Here is a 13668-nt window from a genome sequence, read left to right as displayed (position 1 = left end):
TTATTATTATTATTATTATTATTATTATTATTATTATTATTATTATTATTATTATTAACCCATTACATTAAAACTACCTTTCCAAACATACTAGGAGACAATCATTTACTCTTCTTTCTAAAAATGTATGGAGTTTATAACATACTGTATACACAAATGAATAATAACTTGAAATTCAACTAACAGACAGAAAGACAAGGAGATCAGTGATGGGAATTGATCTAAATATGCCATGGTGAAGAGACTTACTGATGAAAATGTTTTTAAAATTGTTACCAAGAAAGCTGTAAAATAATCGGTACTGAAGTGGCAGAATTTAACTTACTATATAACAAAATATAATTTGAAATTTGAAACCATACTACTAGACGATGCTGATCAACTCCACAACTCTTTCTATGTAAACACATTCGTCAGATTAAGATCTCTATCTATACAACAAATAGGTTTAGAGACTCTTTTGTACCATGTGCAATCCGGCTCAAAAACAAGGAATTTTAAAATGAGGTTAAGGAATAAACTACCTATCTCTAGATACTTTGATTCGAAGCCTATATGCTTATGACTCAGACATATTCTTTAATAAAAAATGTTTTTTTTTATGTATATTTTTTAATGTAAAAAGTGAATCTTTTTTTAGTAGGAAGGAGGCAGATTTATTATATGATTTCTTTTTATTATTTTTTCATAATAGACACTGCAGAAGTTGATTTCTCGTAGAGCTCAGGTACTCAGAGACGCCAAGAAGCCACCAGTACTGCTCTCTCATCAGATCCACCAGATGATCAAGGATGAAAACGTCCTCCTGGATGAAAATATTCTATCACAAAGGTTAGTCCTCTTAACACCTTCCCTTCACTCCACAGTCATCCTTTCGTCTTCCTCTTCCTCTCTTTCAAAGAAATGTTACTGCAAATCTAGTTTCGGTACTTCATCCCCTATCAAGCCTTCATCAGTAAAACGTTACTACCTCCTCAAAACAATAGTTGACAACATTAATGAAATTGCCTTCCTTCTTAGACCCTTCTCAAATTAAAAATTCAATCATCTCACTTAGATCTTACTGTATATCATTATACCAGGAAGTTGGCGTAACATCATAGAGTTTTATTTGTTAACTTTAAAGACTATTTGGGGAAGGGGCTTGATTTTTAAAATAATAAACAAAGGATTTTAAATAGAACAAGATAAGAAATAAAAGAATAAATTAAAGGAGTTACTGTACACAATAAAGAATTGCCATGGGATCTTGATTTTTACAGGCTGTGCGGTTTTTACATGAGACTGGAGTGATGTTACACTATGATGACCCGTCCTACCACCTAAGTGATCTGTATTTCATTGAGCCCGAGTGGCTGTGCCAATTGATGGCTCGTGTTGTTACTGTCAGGGAAATCAACCCATACATCAACCAAAATGGGGTAGGTGATGCTCAGGGTAAACAAACTTAACTGGAGCCCTGAATCATTTTTTAATTAGCCTTATAAGAAATAAATTGTTGCTACATTTTGGATAAAATAAATAATGCAGAATCAGATTTGATTGTATAACCAGATTGAACACTTTTAAAGTGAATCAATTGTAAGGCAATAAATTAAGGAACAAAATATCAAACTGAACAGAACCAGCATATCTCAACCACCATTTTAATACAATTTCTAGAAGGCGTAATCACAATACTAGGCAGAAATATATCAATTACAAAACTACCATATTTATTCAAATAAATGCCAGGCATTTATTGTTGAGAATGGTTTTTGAGGGAGGCATGTATTTGAGGGAGGCTTTTATTTTTTTGGTGTAAATGGGATACGTTTATACTCAAACAAATGCCTCTTTCATAGTATATGTGCAACTACAACACATAATTACCATCAAAATGCGTCATTGTGTGATCATAAAAACTAATTAATCCCAACCAGGCTAGAAAAAATGCAATCTACTGGAGTAGAATGTTAAAGGAAAGGTTAAAGGTTATTCATTATTATTATTATTTATGTTGATAGAATGATGTTGAGAATGACATGTTTCTTCCAGTAGTTTTGTTCATTTAGGGGGTGGGGGCCTATATTAGAGAAGAAATAAATGTCCCACAGCGTTTATTCAAGGGAGGCATTATTCCAAACGAGGCTCTGGAGGGGGCATTTATTTGAGGGAGGCGTTTATTTAAAGCGGGGCATTTATTTGAATAAATACGGTAACAGCTTAATAATAACACATTTATTATTATTATTATAATGATAATAATAATAATAATAATAATAACACATGTTATGCTACCTCTATAAAAGTATAGAACAACTGCCCATCTTAATGAGAATGAACCACCTGGCAACTGCAGTTATTTAGGACTAATAATAACAGTTAATAATATTAATTTAATACACAGAGGCCTACTCTAACCTTAATAACTCTCTATAAAAATGTTTATGTTAGTTATACATAAAATGAGCTGCATTTATCCTTGATACTAATTTTTTCATAATTAGAGACATTGATGTTTAAGGGATCTGATAAGGGAGTTAGATAAGGGACCTATCTACTGTATATATATATATATATTTTATATTCATTTCATCTATATATTTTATATTAATTTCATTTATTCTTTATTTTGTAAACAAGTACATTTAAAATATAACTAAAGACAAATTAATAATATCGAAATACTGTACTGTACAATGAATAAAATTACTAAGAATAAAATTACCAAGAAGCTCATGGACACAGCAGCTGGTTCAGAACTATACTAAAACTCCAAGAATATATTCCCATTTTGCATGCATTGCTGAGCCATGAAATGCAGTATTCTTAATGCACATAATAAAACTATTGGTAGAACTTTGAAGTCTTTGCCAAAAACCATATGTGGATTTTCTGAGGTTTTCCATAAAGGATAATAAACCACAGTTAACAAACATGGCTGAGGCACTATTGTGGTGTGGTAATTTAAGTATCATACGTAATGCGTTTTATAACAAACTTACAATTTCTTCAATGTACCTTTACTATAACTAGACCATAATGATTCACAATACATATTTATGCAGAAGGATTTAAACAACATGCATTTCACCTTATCAGAACATTTACTAAACTTTCTAGCAAGTGAATTAGCTCTTACACTTAAGCATCGATACTGTCGCATAATATCTGTATCATCTTTAAGCTCATTGTTTATATTGTGTCCAAGATATTTAAATTCCTTTACAAATTCAAGTTCGCTATTGCATAAAAATACTTCAGGTTTACCTGTAAACTTGCGCTGTTTAGGACATAATAGCATGCATAAAGATTTCTTAGCATTATAAGTGATATCATGTTCAATTGCATATTTCTCACAAATATCAATAAGCCCCTGCAATCCAAATAGACAGGGAGCCATTATCACCATATCATCAGCATAACTAAGATTGTTGATTTTAACATCAGAGATAATGCAGCCATAATTAGATTGGTTTAGGTTATTATTGAGCTCATCAATGTAAAAGTTATACAGCAATGGAGACATGACTCCACCTTGCCTAACTCCATTGGTAACAGTAAAAGATCTTGAGTACGTACTTCCCCAACGAACAAGAAAACACTGATTATTATACCAAACCATGAGGATCTTAACAATAGTAAGAGGCATACCCTTGTTAATAAGCTTTTTGAACATACACCAATGATTCAGTTTATCAAATGCCTTAAATGCATCTATAAAACAACAATACATAGGACTACCATTTCGTTTATAGTAATCAATTACTTGTTTAAGCACAAAAATACAGGTATCAGTTGAGTAACCTTTCTTAAAGGCAAATTGATTATCACCCAAGTTAAGAACATCATATGAACATTCAACCAATATGGATTCAAATATTTTAAAAATGATACAAGCAAGTGCAATTGGTCTATAATTATCTTTGCTACAAATGTTACCAGACTTGGATTTGATAATTGGTACCAAGATAACGCGACACAGTTTACTAGGCACATAGGCATTTCGAAGCATAGATGTAAAGAGTATACTTAATAAAATGCTTAAACGTGGGCCAGCAAATCCCAAATGCTCGCTTGTAGTCTTATCAAAACCTGCTGCCTTGCGTAAAGCAAGCTTATGAAATAACCTTACCACTAGCATTTCCTGCATAAATGTGTGTAGGACCCTGGGTGGAGGGTAACGGCTGTCTCTTATACACATCTCAATATATAGGCCCCTTATTTAACTCAAATCTTCATTTCATCAAATCATTTCTCATATCTACAGTAAGTACAGATCTTCCAAAATACCACATTTTTCTTAAACTAAATTATACTTGTCCTATCTAATTACAAATAATTTTTTAGTATTGATATGTAATCTTCAATACCTTTTGTCCTTGCATCATTTGTCGTCATTACATAGTGTTCAGCTAGATTTACACTAGACACGATAACGAAATGACTACATAGTTTGTATTCTTCAACACTGCACGCATCTGTATCGTGTCGTCGTGTCGTAATCGCGTCTAGTGTAAATGTACCTTCAGTATTTCCTTTTCATCATTGTCTTGGCTATGATGTTCGTCATCTTTCATTCTTTATTTGCCAAATCGTTGGTGCAAAAGAACGTAAACATTCAACCCAGGATACGTCTTCAATGAAAAATACACCAAAGCATGCAGGGGAAACTGACATAAAAACAAACTATTACAATATACCTTTTTTTCTTTACAAATTTATGAATTATACACAGAAAGAATAAAAAGTGATTAATTGGAAATGAGAACAGTTCTGCCATTCACAAGAATGTGTTGCATTCCATATCGCCTAACTGGATGCCAATGCAAGTTCACTAATTTTTTTTTAACTGTTTTAACTTTCCTAGAATTAAATTTTAAAATATCTTTAAGTCTATTTTCATTATTATTTTGTTAGAAGTCCTTTCTAGGCACAAAAGTCGCCAAGAAAAGCTAACAAAGGTTTGAATACTATTCAGTTTTATACTTGTGGACTTTTTCGATATTTAGCTCTACAATAGAAACAAGTATTTTCAACATTTTGCCTCTTTTGACAAGAGCTTCAATGTATTTGTAATGCTGATTTGTAAAAAACTTAATTGTTTTAATTTTCTCGATCCATTCTTGATCATTTTACATTTCCAATTTTTTTTTAAATAATCTGCTTGCTTTTTATGTTATTTTTTTGGAGCCACTCTCTTGGGCTTATTTGGTTTCTCCAGATACATTGCATTCAGTCTAAATATTTTTTTTCCTCTTCAGTGATGGCGCCAGGGTCTGCCCGACAGGGGGGGCGGGCTAAAGGCCCCGACAGGGGGGGCTAGGTGAGCGAAGTAAGCCAGGGGGGGGGAAGCGAAGTCCCCTGGAAGCTACGCATATTTAACAAATTTTGGTGAATTTTTATTAGTTATTTGATAGGCATCAAGCTACGATAATATGACTTCATGTATGTTTTATAATGTTGAAATTAACTTCCAAAACCGAAATTTTTTCAATAGAACAACAAGAAACAAAGAGCATGAAATGTAACCAACTAACTTATTTTACAATCCGTTTTCCATTTTATATTATTTAAAAAAAACAAAAACACCATAACATTACTTTCCTCCCATCATGGCAAAATCCAGGTTTTTCATAAATAATCCATGTGATTGTTAATTATTAATAACAAAATTAAGAATAAGAATAATGTCTTACTGTAAATTGTAAGGCAACCAATTTGTGACATTATAAAACACAATGTCACCGGAACGTCACAGTTCAAGCTTATAATTTAAAGTAAAGTCTGTAAAATCTGTAAGCTACGAGGTTGCTTCCCCAATCAAAATGTCTTTGAAGCATCAGGATATCCAATCAAGCATTTTTCATAGTAGAACGTAAACCATTTTTAATTAGTTTAATTGAACAGGGGCGGATCCAGAATTTTTAAATCGGGGGGAGGGGCATTTGTATTCTTTTTTTTCTTATTTCTAAACATAATATAAATATGCACTGACATTTAAAAAAAATAGTGTCAAAACGCTGTTTTGAAACTTGTCACTGTTCTACTGACGTTAAAATTCTATAGATGTTTGAACGTAATTAATTCACTGTGAAGAATATCTTGTTTCATAGGCTTAATCCAGTGTGAAATGTATGGTTGCTAAACGAACAGACATGTAAAAAAGATTTTTTATCCCCCACAGAATGTACTCGTCTTCCCCAATGGGGAGGGGGGGCTAGGCTTCCCCGATGAGGGATCTATAGCCCCCTCAGCCCCCTCTGGTGCCACCACTGTTGCACTTACTAAATACCATACATGCATTGTGTGAATATATTATTTGAATCCAAATTTTATATTTGTACATTTTTGAAAAGAAATACCAGGTTATGAAAAATAATTTTTAATTAATTTAGTGGGGTGGGATCGCATCTTGTTTCTTGATTGTGCTGCAGCACAAGTGAGGGCAACATACCATACATACTGCATTTTGCTTGCTACGTTTTACGTAGGTACATCTTACAAAGGACCTAATGGTCTGTAAGCGCAGGGTAACGGAGCTGTATGGACCAGTACACGGGGGTAACCCCCTACTTCTTTCAAAAGATTTACTTGGTTCTTTAAGGTGCACATGAGCCAATTGTGTACACTGGGCCTAAGGTTTATAGTCCTTATCCATGAAGACTTGTTCCACCACCAGAACTACAGGCGAGCGTGCGTTGGAACCAGCGCCGATATCATGGTTGTAGGTTGCGGTGTCCCTGCTTTAACTGCTCAGCAATTCAACTCGCCTTTTATGTTCATCAAAATCTTATTTCCCCGAATTTAAATTTGCGTTCATTTATACTAACAGTAACTTCATTGCAGTAGTAAATTCGCATGTTACAGGTGATCCGCAGATAAAAGGAACATGATTTTAAAAATCTAACATCTGTAGGTTGTGCGTATAAGACGACCCCCTGTTTTTTTTACGATCGTAATTTGCTATTTTATACGCAAATATGTGCTGTAATTTTAATAATTAAATATTTTTATTGTTTTGTCACCTTTGTTTGCTACTGCCACTCTTCGTGGATAATATGAAGTAATGGATAGTCCAATTGGATACTTGATTCCATCTTCTTGCTTATCAATTCTTTTAATGAAATTTCCATCACTACTGAATAGCTGTATTTTGTGTTCGCTTGATATAATAATATTGTCATCCTGATCAATTACTACCCCATGTGGTTTCATCACCTTTCCATTTTCATCACCTGCTTTGACAAGGACACTCATGTACCGTCTGTCCTTATCAAATAGTTGTAATCTGTTATTGTATAAGTCCAATACAAAAATATTTCCTTGATTAGTAACTACATTGTTTCGACCTTTTTGCTTGCCTGGTGTCCCTATGCTCCTGATAATCTGTCCACTATCAATGTTGAATAGCAACACACGTGACCCAATTCCTACATACAAAATATTTGATTCCTCATCCACATGGATACCACATGGATTATTCAATTCTCCCTCACCAATTGATTTGATCAGTTGACCATTCATATTACATATTGTGATGCATCTATTACCCAAGTCATTGAATGCTATGTTACCATTCTTCATTTTGTACATTTTGAAAACTTCCACACCTTGTGGTAATGTAACCATACCAATATATTCTCCTGATTGCTTGTACTTCAGTATTTCATTTGTCTGACATGAAACCAACAAGCTATCATCTTCACACTTAACTACATCTCTAACATATTCTTGATTTATTTTAATCGTATTTACTATTCCTTCTTTCTCCACATTGATTACCATTGGTGACTGCAAGATTGGTTCGCCATCAGCACTCACATCTAGTTTGCAAATACCTGGACTTTTACATTTACCTTTCACAAAAAAATCTCCACTGTCATCATCTTCAACTCGAGTTTTAATGGTTTCTCCAGTAGGCTCTGTCCATGTTGCCTTCAGTTGACAACCATGTACATCACATGTTTTAATTATTTTAACGTCAATTGTTTGACCTTGCGTTATTGATTTAATTTCTTTTAATTGTAAACAGTCTGCTGCCCTCACAAATGTAACATTTCCAATATTGCTTTGTTGTAATGAAGCAATCTGATGTTTATTTATTGAGAATTTAATTTGCCTGTTATCACTTAGCTGTGCTTTTGGCAGTTCTTTGATTCTGTCATTCAGTGCTGTAATTATTGTTTCACTTGATTGGAGTGCTGTTGCTTCATCACTATTCAATAACTGATTAAGAAAACTCATTTTTGTATTTAAATCAGATATTGTTGCTCTCAATTCCCTAATGTGTACATCATGCACCTTCTTTTTTTCTTTGTAGATTGTTTCAACCTCATATTTCATTTTGTCTCCATTCTTCTTCATTTTCTTGACCATTACTTGTACATGATTGTCAATATCTCTCAAACTTGTATCTTTACTTTGTTCTAATTTTGTAGCATAGTGAATGGCAGCTTTCAGGCCATCTTGTAGCTGGTTTTCACAATGATAAGCAGCTTTCTCTAATCGTTTAGCCGTTTCCTTAAATGTTTGGAATTCTTGTGAAATACTGATTGGTTTGTGCTTTCCTTCCCACACCCTGTGTTCCATAAGTGTACAATTTATACAAATTGGAGTTTTACAATCTGTGCAGTAAAACTCCAAAGGTTTGTTGTGATCAGAGCACAGCAGAGGATGTAACAAAGCAAAGTCTTGTGGAGTCATTGACCGCACATCCTCCACTGTATGCAGCTTGTGATTTGCTGATATAGGAAATATTTTGTGATATTCACTACAGGTAGAACACAAGTAATGTCTACATTCCTTGCAGTAGTGTTTTGCCTGCCCTTTAGCACAAACACACTTCATCTGATCTCTTTTGGCAATTTGTTCGATAGTTTCCATTAAGTTATTCAGAAATGTATTTGGTGGAAGCTTCTGAATTCCGCCCTGTGGAATGGCATATGATTTCAAGCAGGTTGGGCAAGTCAGCTTGCCCTTCCTCTTAACCCAGGCTTCCAAACATGCCAAACAGAAACTGTGAAGGCAGTTGAGTGATTTAGGATTTCGAAGTCTCTCCCTGCAAATAGCACACTCCAGGACCTTCTCATCAACAGTTTCCAAAAACTGATTCAATTCACTGGTAGCCATTTTGATCCTAATATTCCTGTGAACAATAATGTTTTAAAGTTGAAAATTAATATGGATTTAATTTTATGTTTTCATAATTTTTTTAAATCATTTTTTTTAATTTATCAATTTGAATAAATATTTCACATTACAGCATACAGGATCCCACAGTGAGAGTTTGCTTGTCCTTCATTGTATGAATGAAGGTCCTCCAATGAAGCTTGAAAAAATGTTATGTATTGCATACAGTGTTATCAGTAAATGCGTGCGTTATACTTAAGTCTAATGAAATAACAAATTGAAAATGATTTTTACCAGGACTTCAGAGATTCAGATTTCATTCATTTCCAAATAAAGTCAAACAAAATTAATTAAAGACTTTATGACAATACACAGCTAGAGAGACGTTGCACATTAGTTCGGATATGATGAATAACTATATTATTGTGTTTGGAGAGCTTGTAATGCTATTTTGATAGACATTCGTCAGAGAAATATTTCTTAAAGCATTTGAGAGAATACAGTAGGCCCTAATCACTTTCTAGTTGGTGCAGACAGGTAAAGGTAATATTGAATTTGAAGTTACTTTCTTCAGGTTCTATTCAAACTTGTTTTACGAAAGTAATTTTTCTATTGTACTGTCACTCTTGTCAACAAACGAGCCTAGCCTAGAATTCATTGCGGTGCGCGATATGTACAAAAGTTGAATTGGTCTTTAGCACGCGAACCTAAAAAATATCAAGCCAAGTGTACATTTTGAAAAATTATTGTACTGCTGGGGATAGGCAATTAATATTAAGAGTTGCAGTGATGATATGTATTTCTATAATAAAAGTACGGTATTGATTTTAGATAACTTGTTTAATTAATTTAACCACATTTTGTCTTGTGTAGGCTATGTTTATAGATTAATTTCTCATTTTCTGGCCCTTTTTTCAGTACAAGATATAAAATCTGGACTCAATACATGTCATAAAAGTGTGTTTTATTTTCAATAATTACTGGGCTGTTATTTTAGCAACTGCAACTGCATGTCTAATTATTCAACATAAGGTCTGGTCCACTTCGTCACTATTCCTGCTTTACACAAGTACTGTATTCTAGTCGTAATTATTAATATTATTGACCTCCATTTTAAAACGATTTCAGACTGAGCATTACCTCGCTTTAAGAGGCCCTATCGTCTTGTCTTGTTTCACGCACCATTCACAGAGAGGCGATGCTGTTGAAATCTATAACTTAAATATTGAGGGGTTTTTTTTGTAGTATGTTATTGCAAAAAAGACTACAATTAATCTTTTATTGCAAATTTTTTTCTTTTTGTAAACTGGGAAAGCGCGAGAAAACGTGAGAAAAATTGGCCTGTGGTCAGGATACCAAAACAGGAGCCTCCCGGCCAAAGAGGGAGTGTTGGCATGTATGAGTTTTGGCTTGAAATTTGTCGGCCATTTTGATATTCAAGATGGCAACCATTACTGTAAGAATATCATTGAACAGGTTGACATTGAAAACATAAGGTTTGCTATCAAAATCACGTCGATACCTGCTCTAATAGCACAATTATGGTTTTTATTACTGTGAAATGGCAGCCATTTTGAAATTCATTATGGCCGCCATGTATGATTCGTGAGAATCTCACCATTGGGCAGGTTTTGACATTGAAAATATAGAGTTTGCTGCCAAAATAAGTTGATACCTGCTCTAATAGCACAACAGTGTTATTTTTACTGTAAAAACGGCCACCATTTTGAAATTCAAGATGGCCACCATCTGTGAGAATAATATTTGACAGGTTGACATTGAAAATATAGGGTTTTCTGCCAAAATAAGTTGATACCTGCTCTAATAGCACAACAGTGTTATTTTTACTGTAAAAACGGCTGCCATTTTGAAATTCAAGATGGCAACCGTTTATAATCTGTGAGAATATCACTATTGGACAGGTTGACATTGAAAATATAGGGTTTTCTGCCAAAATCATGTTGATATCTGCTCTAATAACACAGTTATTGTTATTTTTAATGTGAAAATGGTGGCCATTTTGAAATTCCAAAATGGCCACCAAGGCAATCTTGGAAAAATGGACCCTTACATTTTTGGATTTAGCATACCCAAAATATCCAGAAAATGCAGTAAAATTGCTTTGGGCAGCCTACTCGCGAAATGACACTATGGGTCCGTACACTATAAAAACTTGGATGATTTAGGGTCCCAATTAACCAACACCCAGCTAGATGGACAACCCTTAAAACATTATGCAATAAATCAACAATAAGAAAGTATAATACATACTCCAAGTATTGAAATACACGCCATCGTGTTGGGATTCAATATTTTGACATTAATTATGTCATCGTGATGACATAATTAATGTCGAAATATTGAATCCCAACACGATGGCGTGTATTTCAATACTTGGAGTATGTATTATACATTCTTATCTGAGATTAATCAGTGGACCTTTTGGTTTTTGGAAATCAACAATAGTTTTATTAGAATTATTACTTTTATGTTGAACCAAAAAACGTACTATAGATTTCATTGGCAGACTGCCAACTTCTTCAGACTGAAGCCTGTGCTTAGTGGTCTGGTTTGGTCCAGGTTGCACTGGATTGCGCCACCAACCGCCCTTGATGTTTTAACGGCGGTAGGTCTCCGGAGGCCCCCCTCCCTGCTTTTACTTTTTCCAGCAACCCATCGTATATGTGCGGCAAATCGTATCCTCCGATGTCTCTGTTTATGTTGTGGTTCCTTTTTCTGATGCAAATTGACTCTTTTATTTTTCTTCTATCAGTATCTATGTTGGATTCTTTTGCAATGACTATGGCATTCCAATTCGGAACATGATTATTCTCTACTGCATGATCAGTGATGGCAGATTTGGGATGATAATGAAGCCTGTGTTTTTACCCTTGATCTTGTCCTTTGGGTGAACTAGGTTGTTTTTCAATTTGTTAGTGGAGACAAAGAAAGTATTGATTTTGTGCTGCGAGAAAATGCGGCATATTTTTTCCGAAGTTGCATGACAATAGGGGATACCTATATGGCCTCTCATCTTTTCTCTGTCTGTTGTTTTGGCATGTTCAGATTTATTATTTTTGGCTATTTTTCTTTTATTGGTAACTCTATCTATGGACCACTTGGGGTAATTGCATACTTTTAGTACTTTCTTTATATGCTTTAATTCTTGAACTTTGTCCTTTTCATCACTGGTGACAGTTTCTGCTCTGTCTACCAGGGTGTTTATCACGCTTAATTTGTGTTCAAGAGGGTGGTGTGAACGAAAATCAAGATATTGATCCGTGTGTGTTGGCTTCCTATACACGCTAGTGGCAAGTGATCTGTCTTAATATGGTAATGAGTATATCCAAAAAAGGAATGCGATTTTCTGTCATGATCTCGGTAGTAAATTTGGGGCCCCTGGAGACCTACCACCGTCAAAACATCAAGGGCAGTTGGTGGCGCATTCCAGTGCAACCTGGACCAAACCAGACCACTATAGCACAGGCTTCAGTCTGAAGAAGTTGGCAGTCTGCCAATGAAAGGTTACACTTAATCTATTGTACGTTTTTTGGTTCAACATAAAAGTAATAATTCTAATAAAATTAAACTTGGAACCAGATGAATTTATTCAACAACAATAGTTGTTAATTATATTTTATACCATAAACAACTATATGACTGTTAATAAATCTAAAATGTTGATAATTGTTCAAGAATTTCTTTTAACTACAGTAGATTTTGTAGATATCCAGTTTGCCTCTTAAATTGGTAGTGCTAGATATTTGGATTATTTTCTAATTCTGTTGCATAGGGCTACAACAGTTTTTATAGAGATGTTTCTGAATCAATACATAAGCTAACTACTGTATCATTATTTACTCTAGGCTTAATAATATTGTTTAAATTAATCTAACCTGTAAGAGTTGTCTGAAATCTATCAGTGCTGAACTCCCAACAGATATGGGATTTTCCAGAGTTGATGTGACCGGATGTTATATTACTTTGTGTGCAACCAAGCATGACAACTTGATCAGTCATGCAGAGAAACTGCATTTTTTTAAACCATAAAATAAGTTGAAATTGAATGTAATTGTGCATAGAAAATATCTGTAAATTCTAAATAGTATTAATAATAATATATAGGTTTTTAATATAGCACCCTATAATTATCTCTCAGAGTGCTATTATGCACATAATGTATTACATAAAAAAACTGACTGCCTTGCAAATGCTAGTAAGTAACTTTAATGCTTCTCTTTTTTAACAGAGGCACATCCGTAAAAGATGTGCAACAATAACAAAATCAGTATAAACTTAATTACTGTGATTAAATATAGCAAGAAAATACTGCAGTAGAACGAAATATATATAAAAGTGGGTTTACAAAAAAAACCCACCTTTAATAATAATAATAATAATAGATGGATTTATATAGCGCAGATAAACGAGGTCTTTATGCGCTTGGGACTAGATGTTGAACTATTCAATAACTTTCTCCTCCCCTGAGGGTCATTTCATGTCCACCGCAGCCAGTAAACTGGCGCACTTTCATCTGTCCATGACATGGGCTGA

At 34.0% G+C, this 13668-nt stretch overlaps 2 protein-coding genes across 2 annotated transcripts in view; both read left to right on the top strand.

Moving 5' to 3' along the window:
- Positions 1–1293, top strand: part of LOC117102109 (leucine-rich repeat serine/threonine-protein kinase 2-like) — a 75546-nt gene extending 74253 nt beyond the window's left edge. Inside the window, exons 42-43 of the mRNA XM_033242310.1 lie at positions 695–831; positions 1263–1293. Coding sequence (XP_033098201.1) covers positions 695–831; positions 1263–1293 — 168 coding nt within the window. The remainder of the gene's footprint in view (positions 1–694; positions 832–1262) is intronic.
- Positions 1238–13668, top strand: part of LOC117102108 (leucine-rich repeat serine/threonine-protein kinase 2-like) — a 43492-nt gene continuing 31061 nt past the window's right edge. Inside the window, exon 1 of the mRNA XM_033242309.1 lies at positions 1238–1421. Within this exon, the coding sequence (XP_033098200.1) occupies positions 1293–1421 (129 nt within the window). The 5' untranslated portion in view covers positions 1238–1292. The remainder of the gene's footprint in view (positions 1422–13668) is intronic.

Source organism: Anneissia japonica, unplaced genomic scaffold, assembly GCF_011630105.1.
Source record: "Anneissia japonica isolate Jap-2015-1 unplaced genomic scaffold, ASM1163010v1 scaffold171446_len717541_cov154, whole genome shotgun sequence".
Lineage (NCBI taxonomy): Eukaryota > Metazoa > Echinodermata > Crinoidea > Comatulida > Comatulidae > Anneissia > Anneissia japonica.
Note: the sequence above shows the minus strand (reverse complement) of the source record. Positions and strands in the feature narration are given on the sequence as shown.